Below are 24,193 nucleotides of genomic sequence, written 5' to 3' on the forward strand. Positions count from 1 at the left end.
CAGTTGGGACATCAAAAGACTGAGCTGGCAACCCTAAATACCAGACTGAAAGTTTGTTGCAGGATCAGCACATTATTTATTTACTCCATCCTCCATTCCTGAATGATGCCATAATAGCAATGGTTTAACTTTTATCTGAAACCCTATGCCAGCCGTCAATACAATGCTGAGTTACTCCAAGTGTCTTGGAATACATCCTGCATTTAGACAATTCACTGCTCATTCTCACCACTGACCCTCAACTTTCACGCTCACCCTGCACTCATGCAATTCACCCTCCTCCTACCCTGCACTCACACGAGCATACCGATCACCCTGCATACTTATGATACTCTGCTCACCTGCCACTTTCGCTGCTCTCCCTACACTCAGAGGGATTACACTGGACTCACACTGCTCCCCATGCACTCGCACTGTTACTCTGCCCTCAGACTAGTCATCCTTCTCTTACCCTGCACTCACATGAGCACAACTCTCAGCCTGCACTCACACCACTCACCATGCATGCGCGCTGTTCACCCTGTACTCACACGACCACACTACTCACCCTGCACTCATGACACACTTCACTCACCTATCACTCTTACTGCTCACTCTGCCATCTTACTCAAACAAGCACACCACTAACCATGCATTCATTTGTCCCACTCTGCACTTTCATCCGTACCTAAACTCATATAGTCACATCACTTACCCTGCAGTCACTCCTCTCACCCTACTCTTACACTGTTGCATCGCTCACCGTGCACTCACACATCCCACCCTTCTCTCACATTGGCACAGCACTCACATAATGCAAACAAGCACATCACTCACCCTAGAGACAAATCACTCACACTGCACTCCCTCATCTAACCCTGTACTCACATGGACAGACCTCTCAGCCTGCACTCATACAGGCACTCTGTTCACCCTGCCTGCACACAGGGACAGCAGTCTGCCGGAACTCATAGGAACACACCATCACCCTGCACTAACTATTCTCACCATGCACTCACCAGTCACCCTTCACTCTTGCCGCTCACACTGCACCACACACAGGCATACCACTCATCCTGCATTTACACTGCTCACACCACCCTGCACTCACTCCTTTTACTCTGCATGCACTTCTCTCACCCGACACTCACATGAGCCCTCCGCTCACATTGCATTCATGTAACATACCCGACACTCACATCCAGGGCCAGCTCTAGGGCAGACCAACCGCACCGGGCACTGACTTCAGGCGCGGGCGTCGTGTTTTCAAGTATATTCTGGTTTGGAAAGCTCCTGCTGCCACACTAAAAATGTCTAGATAACTTTGGTGATAACTGTTCTTCCTAGAGAGAGACCGGAGGTTTGTTGAGTGGAAATTTCGACTAATGGTAAGGTAGCATAGTGGGTTAATCTTCCTGCTGCAAAGAATGTGTACCATGTAGAACAAAAAGTGCATATATTGTTAATAGGTCAGTGGGTTACTGCTTTTGTCTGAGAGAACCTTTTGTTACTTGCAGGTTATAAGTCAAAAACATAAAACAGTGAACCCCCAATCTTGGTGTGACATTTTAAATTCTGAGTTTGTGCTTCTCCAGACCAAGAACTATTATAGCCTTAGAGCCCGCCATTGCGGGATCTACTGGCCATTACAGGCCCAATCCAGTGTTCGGTGCGGGCCTTTAATGGCCGGTAGAGCCCGCTATGGAGAACTCTAAGGCTATTAGAACATTCCGCCCTAGAGGCAGAATGTTCTAATTTGTCCAACAAAGGACTCACAGAGCCCGAGGAGATTAAAATCCCTTTGGGCTCCATGATGCTTTTTGTTCACATCAACAGCTGTGAATAAAGATTGGAATGTCGGAGCAATTAGAAGCCCGGAGCACTCAGTTGTTTTCAATGGAGCTCCCAACATTCCAATGTTCTAATAAACTATAGAGTCTACCAGTATGGATGACATGTAATTCCTACACCTTGTAGTCCTGTTTCTTATGTAACATTTCCTATATACTGATTTACACACCTATGATTGATTGTCCCTGTGTAAGGTATGTGATGTAAGGTGCTCTGAAACCCTACACTGGTATGAGTAGTTCTATAAAACTAATTAAATGCATCTGAGAGAGAGTGGTTATAGAGACTTGAGGGGCACTGTTAAAGGGTGGTATTGAGTAATCCGTGGCAGAGGTGGTCATTGGAGGGTACCAACAAACATTGTTGCACTTGGCGCCACCAGCGCTAAAGCCGGCCCTGCTCACATCGGCACATTTTCCACACTACACTCACACCACTCATGCACACTATTCACCATCACCCAGCACTTACATGAGCACACCTTTTACTCTGCACACACAAAAATTTCACAAAATCTCATGAATATACACATATTTCTACAAAGGTACCAACAGAATACCTGCTCTTTCTGTGGTTCTAAGATGCCTACTTAATTCCATCTGCAACAACGGGGCTGGTGTAAGAGGGCGGAGTCGACTGAGAATGTGAGATGGCACAAGGAGGGAGAATGGGGCTGAGACTTAATGGTATGGTGCTGGATTGAAGATCATGTGACGCCTTCAGACAGTCCTGGCTTTCCGTTCACCACAATACTTAATTCTGGGAAATGTCTTCTTTTTTTTTTACATCGTTGGGTCTGGAAATCCCAAAATGCATTACTGGATAAAATCCATGGTTGTTGAAGAAGTCAAGCATATCATAATATCAGTTGGATTATGTAATATTACATGTTAGAATGTTGATTCGTTCATTTCCAATGCTGTGACTGCTTGATCCATATGTGAAACCAAATATAAGCCCTGTACAGCTATTTTAAGGAACTGCACTTTTCGTTCATATCATACTTGTAACAAACATTGCCATGGCATTTTTTTTTATTTTTGAATAGCGTATAAAAAATATGTTTTTATAAAGCTTTACTGAAAGGCAAGACAGGTATAGCAGAAGCAGCAGGGCAAAAGTAGATTGACTAATGGAAGTGTGAGTGGCAGTGTGTCTGTGTGAGAGTACAAATTCACTAAAGAGTGCAAAAGATATAGGGAGAATGAGTATGTGAGAGAATATGTGTGTGACTATGTGTTTGTGTGCGAGTGTAAGTGTGTTATGCATGCATGTGTGCTGTTGGTCTGGCATACTTGCCTTATGGCCTAGGGCACTAATAGCATGTGTATGGGAGTTGTTTTTACCTATGGCAAACCTGAGGCCCTGACATGCTTCTCTTAAGAGACCATCATTGGCTGTGTAGACTGGAACTATCTAACTGAAAAAGCTGCTAGCCCACCCATTCCCAGTGGCAGGGACACAGAACATGCACCACCACATCTGGCCGAAGGTCCTGACATGCTGCATGTAATTCTTACCATATGGGGTGGGTCCATAGCAAAATGTTGGATCTAATTTTTGAGGTAAGACTTCTCATAAGATTTCTTGTACACATTTTATAGGGGGGTGTCTGTAGGAAGGTGGAATCTGACTAATGGTTGCCCCCAACTTTTTGCCTGGTATTTGAGTGGTTTTTGGCTAGCCTGGCTGGGATCCTGCTATCCAGGACCCCAGCCTATCTGCTTTCTCCCTAAAACTAATGTGAAGTACCCTAGGTACAAACCCATTGGATGCTGAGAGATGCCCTGACAGTCCCTTGTAGATGGTACCCTAGGTACCCAGGGTATGGGTCCCTCAGTAGGCCTACCAGGGCTGCAGCACTTATTGTGCCACCCTGGGACAGCCATACAAACTGACACCACCAGACCACTACTGTAGTCTAGGTAAGGTGGTGCAAGCACCCCTTACAGGGATATAGGTACCCTATATCCCACCCCATTACAACACATACTCCCATAGGTCACCCCTATAGCAGGCCTTGCTAATCCTACAAGGCAGGGTGTTGAGGTATGTGTGAGGGGGGACCCCTACGTGAGTAGGACCTCCCTGCAACCTTCGTAAAATCATTGCTGGGTTGTTTGTAGTGTAGCCATACCATATACTCTTAACCGCATTATAAGTCTATCGCGATAACGCGATAACTTGAGAATGGCTACACAGAACCATATCGTGTTTGGTGTCAAACATGTAGGAATCATACCCCCAGTCCAACCATGGGCATGAGGGTACGATTCCCCCCTGCTAGAGGGGCGATATGGGAAAAGCGGAAGAATTTAGACACCAATTTAAAAATGCACAAGCAGTACAAAATGGATACTACTCGCCACCTACACGACCCTGGCTGGCTGTTGCTGGGGAAAATCCCAGCCTCGCCAGCTGGACAATAGGGCTCCTGTGGCAGGGTAGCATCTCCCCAGACAGGATAATGTGGATTGGAACAGGGTGGGTGCATCAAATGTCCTTTCAGAGTTGCACGTAGGCGGGGCGCGTGGCTTCGGAGCCGTTGGTGATGGCCGCTGCTTTCGGGAGCTCCGCGGCAACGTAGACAGTGGAGAGCTTCCAGGCTTCTTTTCCTCTGTACTGGGTCGCAGAAATCGGCATGTCCTCCGTCGGAATACCTCAGCTATCGGTGTGAGGAATAGCGGAGAGTTTCCATGCCGTTAAGGTGATTTTATTTCGGAAAATGCGGTCAGTCAGAACAACGGCCGCCATTTTTTTTTTTTTTTTGTGACGATAGTTTCCTGATGCATTTGTTACCTTTTTATCAGTGCCATTCACTACGGGATTGATATTATATCATATGAACAAAGGTTTTTCTTCATTTGCGGTGTAATTTCCTGGTCTTCTTTGTGACAATTATTGGAGTACCTCCTGCAGAATCTTTTTTCTTCAGTTTTTCGTTTTCTTTTCATCATCGCTCTGTTGCGGATTTCCTCCAACTTTGACAAGTATTGTTATCTGAATCATCTCTCCTTGTGACCGTCTCTTCCATCACCAAAAGAGACTTTGTCTTCCTTTTCTTCATGGCAATGCCGCGTGGTGCTCGCAGTGGTGCTCGTGCTGGGGCTCACCAAGATATCTCCCCGCCACTGGCTGATAACAACCCTTTTAATGTCCTACGAGATAATATGGATGAAGCTCCTCCGGAATCCTCTGATCCTAAAACCTCCTCTTCGGCGGATACTCGCCCCAAACAACTCTCCAAACTACCAGCAGCTTCGCCCTCTGGCAAACGGGCAAAAATTAACCCCCCTTCTCCTACTAATCCACCCTCTTCAGTCTCTATGGAGCTTCTCCTTGATGAAATTCGTGCTCTGAAGCCTTATATGGAGGAAACTAATTCGCGCTTACAAAGCCTTGAAGACAACTGGTCTCACACCATCCAGAGAGTTGTGGCCCTTGAACAAAGAGTTGACGCGTCTGAGGATACCATACATCAGGTACCCATTTTACATACAGAAATTGATCGTCTTAAACAACAAGTCGAACAATTGGAAAACCGCAACAGGCGCAACAACCTGCGTATTTATGGTCTGGTTGAAGGCCTTGAAGGTTCTAATACAATTTCATTTTTCCAGTCATTCTTACTGTCTCTTCTTGGTCTTCCTGAATCTCCTCCTTTGAACATTCAACGCGCTCATCGTTTGGGCCGGTTGTCTGCTTCTTCCTCCTCCTCAGCGAGACCTAGAGGTACTATCTTATATTTTCTGGAATATACGGACCTGCTCAAAGTACTCCAAGCTGCCAAACAAAAAGGAAAGATCTCTTGGCATGGCTCCATTCTATTTTTTACTCAGGACTATGCCAAAGTGACTGCAGATCGTCGGAAAAAGTTCCTGGAAATGAGACCTGCTCTTCGGAGTCTTAATGCGAGATATGGCCTTTTTCATCCATGCCTTTTTAAAGTGACATATAATAACAAGACTGTTTCTTATGATGACCCGGCTGTTCTCCAACAATTTTTGACTACTTGTCGTCATGAGTCCATGGATGTTTCCAGATTGTAACTGTTTTGTTTCCCTCATGTAGAATGTTTGCTGTTTTACTGTATATGGTTCTGTTGTTCCGCATTGTTAACATTTGTATTTTGTCTTTTTCCCCTTAGTTTTGGATATTTGGGCCCCTGTTTGTTATCCTCTTCAATTTTCCTGGATGACGTCCTCCCTGCCATTGTTGCCTTGTGGTTTCCCGTTCGGCGTTCCATTTCCCTGATGTGGTTCCAACACCCTCATCCTTTCTTGTTCTCCTGTGGTATGTCTTTTGCCATTGTGTTCTTATGTTTATGGAATTGGTTGTTTTTGCTTTGTTGCTCTCTTCTCTTTATTCTATTCTCTTCTCTTGCTCCTTATTTCTTTTTTCATTACCATTGTTTCATTCTTTTTCCTTTTACTCTTACCTACTGCTCTTTTCTTTCTCTTTCTCTCTTTCTCTTTATCCAGTTACTTCAATCTATTTTTTACCCCTTTTTCTTATTTGTTGATTCCTATTTCATTCTCGTTTTCTCTCTGTACTCTTTGATTTTCTTCCCTTTTCAATGTAATGTGTTTATGGTGGTTCCTTGGTCGTATTTATTAAATTATGTATCTGCTTTTCTTTCTTGTACTTGATATTATCTCTTCTCCCTGCAATGCTTTGTTTTTCCTTCTCTTACTAATGTAAGGATTACTATCCAGTTTTTCTCTACTTATGCTTTTCGGTTTTCCTTTTATTTACATTTTCTTCCTTATCTGTGAATGACTTTGAATATTTTATCCTGGAATGTTAAAGGTCTTGGGTCACCTATTAAACGCCAAAGAGTTTTATCTCATGTAGCAAATTTAAAAGGGGATATTGTTTTATTACAAGAAATTCATGTTAAAGATACTGAAATTCCTAAGTTGCGTCGTAATTGGGTTGGTCATGTTTTTGCCTCTCCTGGGTCTGGGAAGCGCAATGGTGTCGCCATTCTATGCCATAAGAAGTTAGATGTTCAGCTTGTCAATCAAGATAATGATGCAGATGGTAGGTGGGTAGCAGTTTCTCTGTTGATTAATAAAATTCCTCTGACTATTATTAATATTTATGCTCCCACTGTTCCAGATAAAGTCTTTTGGCCCCATATTCTTTCCTTGCTCATGCAAGTCACTGATGATTATCTGATTTTGGGTGGTGACTGTAATATGGTTATAGACCCCTTTTTGGACAGAAGATCTGATTCTAGATTCTCCCCCTCCCACATGCATTCTTTGTTTACCTCCACTATTTCCCAAAGAGCCCTTGTTGATTCGTGGAGGCTTTGCCACCCTACTCTTAGAGAGTACACCTTTTACTCACCTCCTCACTCCTCCCAGTCCCGGTTAGATTATATTTTCATTTCCAAAGCCCTCACTCAGCTTATTACTCATTCAGACATAGGTTCTATCTTAATCTCTGATCATGCTCCAGTCTCCTTAAGTCTGGAATTACTCCCCCCCGTGAAAGGCACTAGGAGATGGAGGTTTAATAACTCTCTTTTACTGGACCCACAATTTACACCAGCTTTTATGGACTTTGCCTCTTCATTTTTTGTAGACAATGACTCGCCTCAGTTAACCCCTTCCCTTATTTGGGATACATTTAAAGCCGCTTCTAGAGACTTCATTATTACATTTGTTGCCCGTAAACGTCGTAAAGCCTCTCAATCGACTCAGTTGCTTAACACACAAATTAAACAATTAGAACACTCCTTTTACCTCTCTAAGAAACAATCCGACCTAGATAATCTTATTAAGGCTAAGCTCTCCTTTAATAAAATTTCTACTGATTCTGCCAATTTATTTTTACTTAAGTCTAGTGCTAAGTATTACACTGCCCAAAATAAAGCCGGTAATCTTTTAGCTAGATACCTCAAAGTCAAGAAGGAACGTACTAAAATTGAATCCATTGTTACCTCCTCTAATGTTGTGGTTCATAAAGACGAAGATATTTTGGCTGAATTTACGGATTTTTACCAGCGTTTATATACTCCGGAATCCTCTCCGGTCGTATCCGAAATTACTCGTTATTTATCTTCCATTGCCCCACCTTCCTCCTCAGAGGTTGATTTCTCCCCTTTAGAAGCTGACATTACTCACAAAGATATTCTGGAGGCTATTCAAGTTCTAAAGAGGGGTAAAGCCCCTGGCCCTGATGGGTTTACTATAGAATTTTATTCCCATTTCTCCTCCTTACTTCTTCCTAGAATTCACCAACTATTCTCATCCTTTATAACATCCCAAAAATCTGAAGGTACCTTTCAGGAGGCCCTTATTTGTCTTCTCCCCAAAGATGGTAAAGATCACACCTTTTGTAAGAATTATAGGCCCATTTCCTTAATTAATTTAGATTACAAAATTTTTGCCAAGATCCTTGCACTTCGTTTAGAAAAAATTCTTCCAAAATTAATCGCCAAAGAACAATGTGGATTTATCAAAGGACGTCACTTATCTGACAATACCCGTCTTTTCTTTAATGTTTTAAGTAAATCTCATTCTCATAAGTCGTCATTGGCAGCTATTGCATTGGACGCTGAGGAAGCTTTTGATAGAGTCAACTGGCAATTTATTTTTTCCTCCCTTTCTTGGTTTGGTTTCGGCCCTAAGTTTCTTTCTTATGTCTCAATGCTTTATTCTTCTCCTAGGTCCTTTATTCTAGCCAATGGCCTTGTTTCCTCTTCCTTTCCTCTTCTTCGTGGGGTTCGACAGGGTTGTCCGCTGTCTCCGCTCCTATTTATATTAGCATTAGAACCCTTTTTAACTAAAATTCGTATGAACGCTGATATTTCTGGTTTCCCTTATGGTTCTACACAGTTAAAGATCTCTGCATACGCAGATGATATTTTGTTATTTCTCTCAAATCCCCATACATCTCTCCCGGCATTTTTATCAGAAGTTTCGAAATATGCATCAGTGTCTGGCTATAAGCTTAATGTAGACAAATGCGAAATCATTCCTCTTAATAAATTCTGTTTTCATGCCGATTTCTTAACTTCTTCCTTTAACTGGAGCCCGAACAAAATCAAATATCTTGGTCTTTGGTTTACACCTTCTATTAAGGACACAGTGGCTTTGAACTTTAAAAATGTACTAACAGCTCTTAGTGCCTCTACGAAACAATGGCATCCTTTGTTCTTATCTTGGTGGGGTAGATTAGATTCTATCAAGATGATGTTGGTACCTTTAGTCTTATTTCTCTTGTCGAATCTTCCGGTTCACATTCCTAAGTTTTATTACAAGAATATTTATTCCGTATTATCTAAATTTTTATGGCAAAACAAAACTGCCAGAATGTCTTTTTCTAGACTTAAATCTCCTAAACACTTAGGTGGTGTCAATTTTCCTGATTTTTCGTCATATCATACTTCCTTTTTTCTTACTCATTCTGCTTCTTTCATTTCTGATCATACTCCTGACCCCTCTTCTTGTCCTTTATGGGTAGAGGTTGAGACTTCCTTTTTTCAGCCCTTTACGTTTGAAGAATTTGTTTCATTGTCACAAGCTCCAAAGAAATTTTCTCTCCCTATTCTTCAACATGTTTGCAAGACTTTTCAACCTATTATTTTGCATAACCTGGATAACCGTGCTCGTTTTTTACAATCCCCTATTTGGTATAACTCTCTTATCAAGATTAAAAATAGATCTATTTTTTGGAATGATTGGCTATCTCTAGGTCTTAAATGGACTCATCAACTCTTTCATGATGGTTCTTTTATCCCCTTTTCTGTTCTTCAGGATCGTTTCTCTCTCCCCCTCTCTTCTTATCCTAAATATATTCTATTAAAATCGGCGGCTCAAGCTACTTTTGATGCTCTTACGGGTACTTCCATTCAATATAATTCTTCTCTCATTTCCTTACCATTTTTGCATTCCTCTCCATCTGCTTCTCAAATTTACAAAAAATTGCGAGATTCGTCTGCTAATCGAGTGAAATCTGCTGTGGAGTGTGCTTGGGAATCAGATTTAGAGGATTGTTTTCCTCTTACTACTTGGGATAACATTTGGATCAAAATAAGGAAATCGTCTAGAGCGGCAAATACAACTCAAACGCTATTTTTTATATACAATCGACTTTTAATCACCCCATCCAAACTACACCACATTGACCCCTCTATCCCGTCCATCTGTTGGTCCTGTTCGGCTTTAGTGGCTGATCTTAAACACATGTTGTTTACTTGCCCTGCTGTTCACCTTTTTTGGGGCAAAGTTTGGCAACAAATTAATTCCATTTTTTCTACCAATTTCCCCTTTTCTTTTTCTCATATTTTTCTTGGGAGTCTCTCACAAATGTGGTCCTCCTCCAACACTGATACCTCCATTGTTGATCTCCTTCTTGCTGTGGCGTTTCAACAAATCATGAAAGCTTGGAAGGATACCTCCCTTATTTCCTACCAAGCATGGTAGTATGGGGTTTGTTATAACCATAGGCTAGATAGAGCATATGTCCACCCTATTTCCCTTGCGATTAAAAGGGACTTATTATGGCTACCCATTACTTCTTTTCTAAATTTGTCTGCCCAATCCATTCCCTTACATAACCCCTGCAGGGAGGAAGTACCTAAACCTCCTTGATGTTCTTGTTTTTATTAATAATTCTGATAGTATTAATGTATGTAACTTTGCCAATTTGTTCTATCTCTTGTTAAAATACTAATTCCTGTATTATGAAATCATATTTGTTCTTTATACTGCCACTTATTTAATATATTGTTGTAATATGTTTTTGATGATGTCCCTTTTTCTTTCCTTCTTTTCTTCTTTCTCTTTTTCTCTCTACTTCTTCTATTGTTCTGAAATGTTTTACATTGTATTTTTTATCACAAGTGTATATTATTATTGTACTGCAACTTCTTTCGTTTTTCAATAAAATCCTCTTTAAACTGAAAAAAAGAGTTGCACGTAGGCAACTGCAGAGCCTTCATTCTGCATACACCGCTTGGAACCGGATTAAGGGGCATCCTGCCCCTTGCCCAGGCGGGAAACACACAAAGGGGAGAGGGTGTAGCCACCCTTTCCCGCCTCACCACTCATTGGTGGACACGACTCTGGACACTCCCCTAACCTTGGGGATAAAGGTGAACAACGTGGCCCCAGAGCCTCAGATTAATCTTGAACTTTACAGTCTTGACCTTCGACTTGCTGCTGCCCAGCTGATGGAAGAAATCTCCCTTGGGATAAAGGAGTTATCCCCTGCTTGGCAGGCACCTGAAACACTGCAAGTGACTCGGTTGGAACCTCACTGCTCCTACGGACTTCGACGACTTCCAGCACCCTTGAGGTGGGTTTCCAGCGCATCCCAGAGGCCAGTGAGTGTGCTCAACGAGTTTGGGCACCGTGGACCGCGTGGGTGCCGAGATCCCCAATACCCCATGACACCGGCCACCTCTTGCGTAGCACACGGCCCTGACCAGTGGGGAAATTGTGCTTTGGCCCGTTTATGAGCCAACCTATCTACAGCAATTGTGCCAAAGACCAGCGCCCTAGCCTCCTCCGGTGGCCCGTGGGTGCCCTTTTACGCCCTCCAAATTGCCGCCTCCCGCGGTCCCTTGTCTCTCGACTTGTGGGCCCCAGCAGAGGTCTTTTTCAACAATCAAGAGTTCCCCTGATTGCTCCAGGCCTGCTCTACAGTCTCCCCAAAAGAGACCTCTCCCAGACCTCGTGGGTCTGTACTGTAGCAGATCTGTTTATCTTGCGTGGGTTGCGGTTGCCAAGGCTTAGTGGATCCAATCCGGACACTAACACCGCAGAGACCCTCATCCAACGTGGGACAGTTGCCCTCCAGAAGCTGGCCTTCCTTGAAGCCTCTCGGAGCCCGTGGCTGCAGATCCAAGCTACACCACTTTCCACCTGAAGCACCCGACATCGAAGGGCTCTTTGCTTTGAGCCTCCTGGTCACTTTGCCGTGACCCAGACTATACTCTGTCCCCTCTGCTTTCAGGTTCTTCTCTACAATCTTCACATCTTTGATCTTCACGGCATCATCGACGCTTTTGGCTAGCAGCACTTTTGAACATTTTCCTATAGAAAATCAGCCCACGACCCGACATCGAAAACGACCTATGCACCCGGCATCCCTGGGGCAGGTAACAGTGGTACCTCGGTACTCTCGTGGTAGTGGGCTCCTCAAAAGCTTAAGTCTAAAGTTTTAACTTTGTACTCCTGCTAGAAGTTACTTTAATCTGTGTAATTTCAACCGCAACATTCTCCGTAGGCTATAATAGAGATCCCGATAGCAGCTATTTCCACTGCACGTGCCTCCCGTGGGTCCCCTTCCTCATAACCTGGGGTGGATTCTTAAGGGGCCAGCGATCCTAAATGCCCTAGGCATTGTCTGTAGAATTGTCGTGGTTCTTATACCACTTTTTTGATATATGGTTTGGTCCCCCCCTGGGGCCCTGTGATTCCTGTGCTATTTATTGTGTTTATAAATGCTTGTTTGAATTGTACTTTGCCACAGCTTCATAAAGAGACTGTGGGATTCTGTCTAGAATAAATACATATATTTTATATATATATACCTGTGTGGGCTACTTTTTCATTTGGTTATTCAAGAGGTTATCTATGGTAAAACAATAAGCTTAACACTCCTTCAAGACTTAGCCTGAAGGCTGCTCTCCACAGTTACCACTAGGATAGCTTTCTTTAAAGGTTGTCTTAAACCTATCATCAATAAGAGTCGAATTGGACTGGTGCAAGGTGTCCCTATAACTAGGAGACAGCATATGCCAGGCCAACTTCTCACAGTGTCAAATGCAAAATGCGGACCCTTCTATACTGGAGGGAATTTTTACAGGCACCCATGACTATGGCTGAAGTATCCATGGTAAATTTGTGACACTGTCTTGTTGTATGTACTCCTTGCCATAAGGGACTCACCTAAGAAACAAATGCTGACCTTAGTATAGTGGAACTAGTTTCTGACTTATGACATTTGAAGGAAACATGTTCTACTCCTAGGAAAGGCCAGGCTTGACTGGTGCACCATGACAGTACTGTAATATTTCATGAATGCCCTATAGGATCTGTGGAGTTTTAGCAAATTTGACACCAAAAGTCTGAAATAATTCTCAGGGGAAAGCCCACTCTCCCTTAAACCACCTAAGAGAAATCTGTTACTTTGTTTTGCTTGCTACAATTTGGTGGAAGTATCACACCCCACCACTGACATAGTTATTTTGTCTGCACTAGTGAGCAGAATTTGGAGGTTCTAGGGAGGACAGTTTAAGAGTTGAGTGTGCACTGTCTTCAGAAAGGACAGGAGCAAAGGCTTTGTAATTAACTAAAAGTGTTGTCTAATCATAACACGGATATAATTGCATACATTTAATAAGTGAATTAGCTCTCTCAAGCTATCTCTAGGCTATCTGTAATTTCCCCCAATTTATAGTCAAAAGTAAAACAAGTGGTCTGTGCTATCCCCATAACTGTGAATCTGGCTCCCATGGCTTCGGGGAGCAGCACGTGTGCGGGCGGCTACAGTTGGGAGAGCAAACTGAAGCACTACATTGAAGCAACAGGAAGGATCAGCATGAGGCATGTTGGGGCTGCAGCAACAGGCATGTCCGTCGGAGTACTGGGATTGAAGAGCAGAACCAATTGCATCTGTTAACTAAGGTGTTTTAAACAAAAGTGCATCACAACACTATACAAGTATTGTAACTTTTCCAGACTGATGCAATGGTTGTAGAGTATTAGGGGCATATGTATCAACATCACCATTTGCGATTCTCAAATAGCGATTTTTAAAGAATCGCTATTTGAGAATTGCAAAACGGGATGTATTTAAAAAATTGCAAACTTTTTGCGATTTCTTAAAATTCCTTAATTGCGATTAGCAAATTGCGAAATCGCAATTAAGGAATACCTGCCCATTCATTTCTATGGGCCAGGAGACCCATAGGAATGAATGGGAAGTAATTCTCAAATAGCGAATCGCAATTTGCTAATCGCAATTTGAGAATAATTTCAAAGGTGCAAGGGTGTCATGATGACACCCTGATGCACCCCTGAAATGAGCATGTGTGTGCATATGGCGCACATACATGCCATAAGGGCATGTATGAGCGCCACGTGGCACTTTGTAAAATTCAAAAAAGTGCATTTTGAAAGGAAATCGCAAATTACCACCAACTGGAAGTTGGTGGTAATTTGCGATTTCTTAAGGATAATTCGCACAACTTGGGTGCTTTTTACATATCATTTAAGAAATCGCAATTTGCGATTTCTTAAATGCTTAGGCAAAATTAAGAAACCGCTAAATTAGCAATTCCTTAATTTTGCGATGGGATTTGGCTCATACATCCCGATTACCGATTTTTTAATCGCAAACGCTGTTATTTTGCGAATCGCAGCATTTGCGATTAAAAAATCGTTTGATACATATTCCCCTTAGTCATTATCCAGAAGCTGTGCAGTGGTTTCATTACACTTCGCTTTATTTAAAATCACATTGTTTTCAATAATTTCCAATAATCTTGCACAGTTCCTATCTGCACCCATTCTTCCTTTGATTCCTTGAAGTCTTAGTAAGTGGTTGACAGTGACTACAACGAGCTAGGTAGTGCACAGCTGTCCTGTTGTAATATGTATCCTTTCTAGTAGAGTATATTCATGCAACATTATTTTTTTCTAAATTAATATGGGCTCAGTTATGGTTTGTTCACTCCGTACATGTTTAGTGGACTCCATTAAATGTGGCATTGCATGGATAGTGATCTGATGCATATTTGTGCTTCAGTGTGTACTCATTGATCTAAATACATGTTATTTTCAATAATTGCCCATGCCTGTACAGCAAACACCTAGAGGAATAGCCACTGTCAACCTTTATATGGTCAGCAGCATGGATGCTTAATTTTTAATTTTCTTTTCTTCTGAAGAATAGCCCAGGAGTAGGTAGCAGGAAAACCTGACCGGAGCAGGAACGCCATGAGACCTAACGCCTACCCTGCTTCAGAGTAACCTGCCCTATATCCTGGAAAGCTGACCTGTGGCCTGAAGAGTAGACAGTGGTCAAGATAACTTAACATGAGACAGTAGATCTGACCAGCGAGAGATGATAATAGAACTCAAGGTCACAAAAAACAGACCTGCTAGAAGAATTCACAGGAAAAAGTATCCTCAAGATACACTAACTGAAGTGGCTGTAACTATGGACATTTTGATTTGTTGCCAGCACAGTCGACCTCATAACTTGTCCTTGTGCATCTAGCAGCTCTCAGGCAACAATAAAAATGTCAAGATAACTCTGGTGATTAATGTTCCTACTGGTGAGAGATCCGAATTTTGTCTAGTGGCAGTTAAGGCCCATCGTAAAGTAGAGCGAGGGTTAATGTGCCTGCTGCAAAGAATATGTACCAGGCAGATCACAGAACTGAGTGTGAGTTAACTATGAGAAGCACTCTAAAAAAATGAAAGTACGTCTGAGAGGCTGCAGAGAAATGAGGTGCACGGTTGGAGAGTGGTAGTGGAGAGAATTCATGGAGAAGGTTGTCATGGGGTAGGGGGCGCCAAAAAGACTGTCGCATCTGACACCACCAAGGCTAGAGCTGGCCCTGTATGGGAGTGTTAGCCCCCTCCCCCCCGAAGTTCGGGTCTAGTTACGCCCCTGGATGTCACACATACGTGTTCAGCACAAACATTAATCATATGGACACCATCCCAGTACCTAAACTGATATCTCACACATATCGACTGCATAAAGAACATGTTATAAAACATGCATGTCTTCAAAACAAAGGAGAAGTACACTGTTGTCTCAATAAGCTTAAATCTGAGTGTTATCTGTATGTCATGACCTGGCAAAGGACAGATGGTGGTGTGAACTCTGACACTGAATTCCTCCAACACTATCATGGTTTGATTTCCAGTGCCCATGGTACAACCACTGTGCCAATCTTTTATTTTTGCACTTTTATATATCTCGAACTAAGCCTGTGGGCATTAGCATGCTTTACAAGAGAACCAGAGTGTGTTACTAGAGGTTGGAGAGCCACTAAAAGCTCGAGCCACATGCCTGGCTCTGAATCAGCTCGAGTTCCTCTTGAAACCTCGAGTCCAAAACAAGCCGAGCTGTTACGTGAGGTGATGTTGCCTCGTTTCTGTAGCTGCTGAACTTGTATTATGGGGGACCGGGTTCAATCTCAGCCTCAGCACCTTGTGAATACTGGCAAATCTCACTGTGCCTCAAAAAACATGTTTATCAGTCTGTTATTCTTGTAAAGAGCTCTTACATCCGTCAAGAATGGTTCCCGCTCCCCAAAATAAAATGTGGGTTCTGCTTGTCTCAACCTCCAGAAATCACAGATAAAGCATTAACCTTTGGTGTCAGAAAGAGATACCCATTTAGTGGTTGAACTGCAGTGTCAACATGGAAAGTCTGGAATCAATGCCGGCTTCCCTGCTCGACCAAATTGTGTGATCCTATGCATATACTTTATTTCACTGAACTTCCTTTTTAGGTCTCGACCTTGCTATCGCGTAAGCGATTGCAAAGCGTGACTATAGAAAGCGGGTTTGAAAAGTGCTCCCAAAAAACGGATTGCATGGCTAGCACGCGCACAATCACGCGCATCGTGCCGCCATGCAATCCGCCTTTTGGGAGCACTTCAAAGGGTCCGCTCCCCCGCCCCCAAGCGCGCGCGCGCCACGCTCTGCCGGGCTTGTCTTTTGTTTTTTTTTACTTTAAGCGTGAGGCGCGCGTGCGGCCAATGCTTGTTTAAGTCTCGCCACATATCTTGAAGGCAACTTCTCTGTTGCCCTCTGCAAACGTTGTGCATCCACTTTCTTGACACAAGTTTTCAGGCGGCGTCTTTTTATTTTGATATTTTTTTTCACTGAGTGAGCCCCCACCTCTCCTACACACTTTACTCCTGTTGGTACTTTACTCCTCTGCGAATGGGAAAGCCAGCTTCACAAACAGGGTGATGACACTAGCCCGGTAGTGCCCAGTAGGAGAAGCCCGGCAAATACGGGTCTTTTAGGGTCAGGATCCCGGGAAGGCAGAGGGGATGATGAATCTAACATGAAATAAGGTTTCTATCACTTAAGACAAATAAATCATTTAAATATAGAGTTTTCTCACTGGGTAATAAGAATACCCGCCTTCTTTAAAAGTGCTCTGTAAAGAAAACCCTCACATACCGCCTAAGTATGCTTGCTTTGCCAAAATACAAAGTCTGCCAACTTTCTCACACAGTCATCCAGTAAGAGGTAAAATTCGATTTTGGGCTTTCACCCGAGACGTGGTAGTTTCCATACTAGCAGCCTCCTAGTGTCACATGGCGCTACACAAAAATGCTCACATAGGCTAGCCGTAACACACTTAACTTCATATTTGAAAAATACACACTAACTTAATGTCGGAACAGTGGCCCGGCGAGTTAAACGCTCGGGGCTGACATCTGCGGAGTTCTTTTGGTCGCAGTTTGAATCGCTGCCACGAAAGCCCGGCTTTTTTGGCCAACTCGTCACCATTCAGTAGGGTAAAAGAGACAGCGCTTGTTTTTTTTTGCTGTTCTGTTTTTTATGCAACGACAACTCAACCCAAAGGTATTTGAGTGCTTTATACGAGCACCAGTTACATTACACAATCTTTGGTAGGGGAGGGAGAATAGGTAATTTGGCCAGAATCACAAGATGTTGAGACAACTTCCCAATAGGAAGTCGGCAGCTTTGGCCATTATGCCACATCTTCTCCTTTAATTTCCACAACAGTAAATTGTACCCATATTTTTAAAATAAAAATATATATTTATTAAATGCACCAACTCAAGCTCGAATAAAACATAAAGCAACACCATTTTGTCGATAGTTGTTTTAAATGATCACACACGGTAACATTGACGTTAGGCTACCTTTATATTGTAAGGTAATTGTAATGCATTCATATGTTTTTAACCAGAAAAAGAAGGGTGGATGCATAAGTAGTCTGGACTAGTGTGATAGGCTTGAATAGTTTCACATGCTGGGCAAGAAGACAACAACGGGATAATAAAGTGCAAATGAGGCTCGTAAAGATCGTTATCTTTACTGCAGTGGCATATGTGGAACGCAGAGTGAGTGAATCAGTTGCCATAAACAACAGGATCTCAAACTACAAACTTCCCACAAAGACTACAACTAGCTTCCTGAGCTGCCAAGCTGTGCAGAGAGCACAGTGCGCGTATTAGAGCCAAGGGGAAACAAGCATTGAAAATGCTATAGGTCTTGTCTTTTATTATGTTAAAGCCATTTGCTTTGCTATACAATACCATTAGCAAAGCAAATGGCTTTGACTTAATCAAAGGCGAGACCTATTGCATTTTCAATGCTTGTTGTTCATTATCCTTCAGGCGCGCAACACCCATTGGGCTCACCGGGCTTCAGCCCCCCCCCCCTCCCTCCCCCTCCCTCCCTCCCTCATGTGTGTCAGCCCGGCTGAGACAGCCTCGCGGGCTGGCGTCCGTCTAATTGCAGCCGCACCTGAGTACTTCACGGGTCTTTAAAAGACCATTTACACGTTAATGAGGCTTTTGTTGCGTTTTCGCCCCTTCTTACAGCCACTCTGCCTATGGCTGGAAGACTTAGCCCCCCCCGAAATCTTTTTCAGCCCCGCCCCCCCCCCCGAAATTTGGCTCTAGTTGCCCGCCTGTTATCCTTTATAGGAGCACCTGCAGATACATGCGCTCAGGGTCTGCATTGTACAAAAACTGCTCATGTGTTACCGACTTTAATCTTAGTTCATTAATAACATTGTCACCAGGATGGGGAAAGGAATGTTTCTCAATGCACATAATCGTATGTGCAAGCAGTCCCTTGCAGTGGGTGTTCCTGGTTTCCTCCCTTCCCAACTTCGTTATCGACCTATAATCTCGCCTTGTTTCCATGCCACACATTGAGTACACACTATTTTGCGCACGTCACGGTTTATTCTTTATTTGCCTTCATTTAATTTGAAACAGCGCATCTTGCTAGATGAGACCATGCAGGTGAACATTACACACGCCTTGCCTACTCTTCCGAGCTGAACCTGAACAAACGTCGGACGCCCCTTCGCTAGTGCCTCCGTTTCCGGCGGTGGGAGTGGGCGGATAGAACGAAGCTGTCAACTGGGGGCCAAGTAGCTCCCCTGGCTGGACCGGTTCCACCTGTGAGGCGGCTTACGGGACGCTCTGTGCCGCCTCTCCTCTGGGGCATTTACACGGCCTCCTTAACATCGGAGGTAAACTGAGAGGCCGTCGTTTTACCACGGTTTGGAGATGCAATGGGACTCTTCAAATAAAAATGTACTTTTCTTTATCCAAATCTTTAGACATTAAGATGCGACAACAGCGTTGGCCATTTGTAGGCAATGAGCGTTAGAGATGTATCTATAGCTAATACTCCAGCTTCAACGTGTGAAGAGCAAAGGAAACAGATCCCATGCATTCATTTTGCCCTGTTTTTAGGATTCATCGTATGTGAATTCAAGAAAAAAGATCAATACCGATATTCTGTTTGTAAAGCGCAGAGAGGCGCCTCCGGTTCCAACTAGGCGCTGACAATGGATGCCATAGTGTAAGTTTTATACATCTAGGAAGGATAAAAGATCAAAGTGGCCCAAAAGATTCGCGATAGCAAATGTAGGGTTTGGGGGCAATAGATTAAATGTGCAACTAGCAGGGGATGCCTTACCCAACAGAGCTCCCAGTGCCACAGCAGCATCGTCAGTATGTAAAAGAGTCGCAACTCCTATTGTCGTTTCAGCTCGTAAACTAGCAATTATTAAATTAATCCAATTACTGAAATTCAATTTAGCAGCTGACAACGATCAGCTTTATTCAATTCTAGTCCTGCAAATACACCCTCCAACAATATCGCTATATTAATTGAGTAATTTATGTAACGTCGACGAGGCCAGCTTTTTTAGATCACAACTCCTCATTCACATCTTACCTAAAACAAGGTGGACCAATTGTCGACTGCGACAACCGGGGTAACCTGGTAGCTCTTCACAACAAAAGATAACTCTACGCAGTGCTTGAAATGGAAAAATAAAAGTGCAGGTACTCTGTAGCAGAGCACCTGCTTGTTTCTGAGAAGTGCCCGTAATCTCCAATTAAAGGTATTGCATTTCTCTCGAGTTGTGCCGGTACTCCCCTCCTCAAAATAAAAAAGTGCCGGTACTCCGTACCGGACAGAACCGGCCCATTTAAATCACTGACTATCCGCAAACAAATATTTAGAGCCCCCATGGCGAATGCAACTCACCCAGAATCTCCTTTCTTCTGTCCGAATGCGGCTGGTCTGTGTAGACCCATTCAAAATCCTTCCTCGCCACCGTGTTGCCCATAGCCGTGGCCGCAGGTGCTCAGCGTGTCGCACGAGGCTCGCACTTCTCTCTGACTGGGACGAGGGGAGGAGGGAGGCCGGGGAGTGTTGACATGGACTGGGAGTGTACCTGGAGAGTCTTCCAGGCAATCTGCTTTTTTTTCTGTATCTAGGCGCCGGCTCACTGTGAACGCCCTTGTAAATGTAACAAGCCTCCTTGGAGTACAGGTGACGAATTTTTTTTGTGCCTAGGCATGATGTGGAAATGGTTTTACCTTCCGAGTTTCTGTGACCGGTGCATCATTAAAATGTAGTCTACGCATAAACATTAATGGTCTTTGGTCTGTCTTTTCTGTTCATGTTGCTGGTTCTAGTTGGGGTATGATTATTTGCGTTGATGGGGTGCGCGCTCCCGAGTCTCAAACTAGCCCGGAGAGATTTCACAACCACTCCCTAGCCTCAGTGAAGAATTTAGGAAAATTGAGGCATCTAAAGGAGCAATTTAGTATTTGTGCGCTCGCAACCGGCAAGTCGCTGCTCACCCCTGCCGAAGCCGCCCTCCCAGACCCCTGAGGAATGAGACGACAAAATATTGATTACGGTGGTTCTACCAACATGTAGCTAATATAATTCTCACAGTTCCAGAGAGGAATGAAAACGTCATTATGTAGACATTGGTAATGAGCATACAGGATGTTAGATGGGCATACAGCGCACAGATTGTAATTGTACAAAAAATACAAACGTTATTGACTGCAACCTCTCCAGAATGCTTTGTGGCAGGAGGCCCCTCTTCATATGCATCACTCACGGGCATCAGAGACTTTATTGGCAACACACATTTTAATGACAACTTCCACTCTATCTCACAGAGGGATGGGCAATACCCACAATTGCATACCAACCCGTAACACCAGAGCCCCGCATATAGCTCAGTCCATGCCAAGGTACCTGTCACCAGGCGAAGCCCCCTTTAATCGCCACCTCTAGATATCTCAGGGTAGGGCAGAAAGGCCCAGGACCACCAGCACGGCAGTCCCCCCTCCTGGCAGCCCTCGGCCCTCAGAAATCAACACCCCATCAAGGGGTCAGTCCAGGAAATCCCAGTACATATTTTGGGTAGCTCCCTTTTTGTCTGCTGCTAGAAATTGCGCCTCAGGGCGATGAGGTCAACTGTGAACATGCCCCCCCCCCGCGCAGCTGAATTGCCTCTGTGGTGGCCCCTATAATTGTGTGAATGAAGAGCTCATGGTCCCTGGGCGACACATGCCCCCATCCCTTTGAAACAGCAGTAGGTTATGTCAGCTCATGCCTATGGAGGAGCCCTCTAGAACCTTCTGCACCAAATGGTTGAGCTTCTCCAGGACTCATTAATAGCTCTAGTGGGTGCTCCCCTCGGCCATATTGACTTATATATTTCCTCCGACCACAGTATCTTGGCTCCTGGGAGCCTCTTTCTCACTTTAGACTGGGCTCGAGAACAGTGTCTCCCACATGCCCCGCCTACCCAAGAGGACCTTGTTGTTGCCCCCTGCGTGGATGACTAGAATATCAGGCGAGGGGATGCCTCCAGCGTCGAGCACTGCCAAAATGTAATTGGAAGCTGCATGAGAAGACAGGAGACAGTGGTTACCGGGACTGGCTCCATGCGTGGCCAAGTATCCACAGGCAAGACAGGTGGGGGGGAATGCAAGATGCAGGGGAGGCCCTCCTTTAGCCCCCCCCCCCTCTTTTATGGCTTCTGGAAACAAAACCACCACTGCTGCTGTAGTGGCCTCCCCTATCCAGAATAAATAAGAACTAAAGTGATCTGTCTGTTCCCCCAGAATGGCCAATACATACTTGCAAACCCATGCAGATTAGAAGTGCGTGAGTGGGATACCACCCGGGTGTACCAATGGGTTGGAAAGACTGCTCCTGGGCTGGCAGCAGAGATACTCCTGCATTAGGCCGTGCCAAGGGCTACAGAGAGATACAACCTTCCCCTGTGGATCTGTTTTAGACCTCTTTATTCTAAGCTGGAGGGAGCTGTCAGACTACAATATGTCTGAGATACCAAACCTCGCAACTGGATCCTGCCTGGATGTCGCAACCAGTTTGGATATCCTGAGGGCCCCAAATAAAACGAGAGAGTAGGCCAGGCCAAAGAGCTGGGTTTTGTAACGTGATGAGCACACATCAGGCAGTATGCCAATGATACATGACAGGCTAGCTACATTAATAAGCCTCCTGCCATCCTGAGCCCCAGGGGCCAAGCGCTCCCATCCGTTGATTGACCTCCTCACCCTATCGTCTTTTGTGGGGTCCTCAACGTCCCTCAGACCCGCACAGAAGGCGTTTGCTAAAAGATTCCTACTGTCCAGGGCTAAGGACTTGCCCTGATCCTCTGCTTTGCCAGGAACAGCAAGACACCCTCAGGGGATAGCCTGGTATGGTGATGTTTAGCCCTGAGACCGGACATGGATCTTGCTATATTTCTGGAGATTGCCAGTCCCCCCCCCCGAGGATGAACTTGAGTGCAAAATTCAGCTATCCCACTAGAACTTGAAGCTGGGGTAGAGTAACTTTTTTGCCCACTTGGTATGCATCAATGGAAGCCCTAAAAGCAGATACCTTTCTGTATGGTAACAGACAAATCCTCTCCACTGAGTCTGTCTGTACCCAATAAGAAAAGTGTGCTTGTTGGACTCTTTGTCTTATCCTCTGTCAGCGATACCCCCAATGCTCGTGTTAGCTCGTGGAAACCCAGCCGGGCCCTCCCACAAGCTGGGGAGCCCGGTGGTCCCAAGAACATGAAATCATCTAAGTAGTGCTCTATGTTGTCTGATGTTACCAGATCCTTTATTGCCCACTTCAGGAAGCAATCAAAGGTTTCAACTGGTGAGCATGCTATCGCACAGGTCTTTATAGTATTGCCTTTCGGCTGTGAACCCCAGAAGGCGGGTGTCCTCCTGGTGTACCGGCAAAAGGCAGCACACAGCTTCAATGTCAGATTTGGCCATTAACGCCCCCTGCCCCAGCTTCTCCAGTTTCCCAATTACCTCATCAAAGGAAGTGTACCTAACAGTGCACCATTCTTGCTCCAGGCCATCATTATCCGATCACCCGGAATGAAAGGACAGGTTGTGAATCAGGCAAAACGTGCCTGGCTCCTTCTTAGGAACCAGCCCTAATGGGGAGCAGACCAGGCCTTCCATGTGTGAAGAATCAAATGGGCCTGCTTCCCTCCCTGTCGGCCTTCCTTCTGTATCTTTTCCCTGGCTACTTGCGGCTGCCAGTCCACACACTCAATCCTCGGTGGGGGCTAGAGTTGGTGAAGCACTTGATGGGATGCAGAAACCATCCCTAAATCCGTAACACAGCAATTGTGACTCACAGCTCCGTTTGTACTTTCCCAAGAGGTGTGCCAATATGTTTAGGCAAGTAAGCCAAGAGGATTTATTTAAATAGTTGCGAACGTTAATGTCTTTTTAGGGCGGGCTGCTGTTCAGGCCACCTGTGTTTTCTGAAACACTTGGGGGCATATTATCAAGCGACTTTTGCGGCCCATTTCGCCGAAAAATTGGCAAAATTAGTATCGCTCTATTAGCAAGGACTCGCTAACGCTTGTTTCCTTGCGATAGTAGCCTGTTTTGACATCGCTTTGCATGCCAGCGATATTTATCGCTAATGGCATGCAAAGTAGGCGTTCCTCACTAAAAGTCAATTAAATATGTCGCTAAAACCGCTTCGCACTATTATCAATGCGGACCCATATCCGCGAAGCTATGAATAAAGTTGCGCTGAGCACCGTTTATCGCAGCTATTTAACACATGATAAAAACATTACTTAACCACCTTTACAATGGGAGGTGGATTGATATGTTAAGTCCACGCTTGCCTATTCGCAAGCTTTTCATTAGCGCACTCGCATTACCACAGGATTTCTCACGCTAATCACCGCTATCGCTGGATTTCACACCGCCTCTTAGCAAAGCGTTGATAATACGCTGCTATGAGGGCGATGTGATCCAGCAATAGACGGCAATGACAGAAAATGC

The 24,193-nt window shown here is 44.4% G+C and overlaps 1 protein-coding gene across 1 annotated transcript in view; it reads right to left on the minus strand.

Annotated features, from left to right (window-relative positions):
• Positions 1-20,288, minus strand: part of LOC146798397 (sphingolipid delta(4)-desaturase/C4-monooxygenase DES2-like) — a 171,083-nt gene extending 150,795 nt beyond the window's left edge. The window contains exon 1 of the mRNA XM_085625662.1: positions 20,094-20,288. Coding sequence (XP_085481788.1) covers positions 20,094-20,175 — 82 coding nt within the window. The 5' untranslated portion in view covers positions 20,176-20,288. The remainder of the gene's footprint in view (positions 1-20,093) is intronic.
• Positions 20,289-24,193: the final 3,905 nt, after the last annotated feature.

Source organism: Triturus cristatus, chromosome 9, assembly GCF_964204655.1.
Source record: "Triturus cristatus chromosome 9, aTriCri1.1, whole genome shotgun sequence".
Lineage (NCBI taxonomy): Eukaryota > Metazoa > Chordata > Amphibia > Caudata > Salamandridae > Triturus > Triturus cristatus.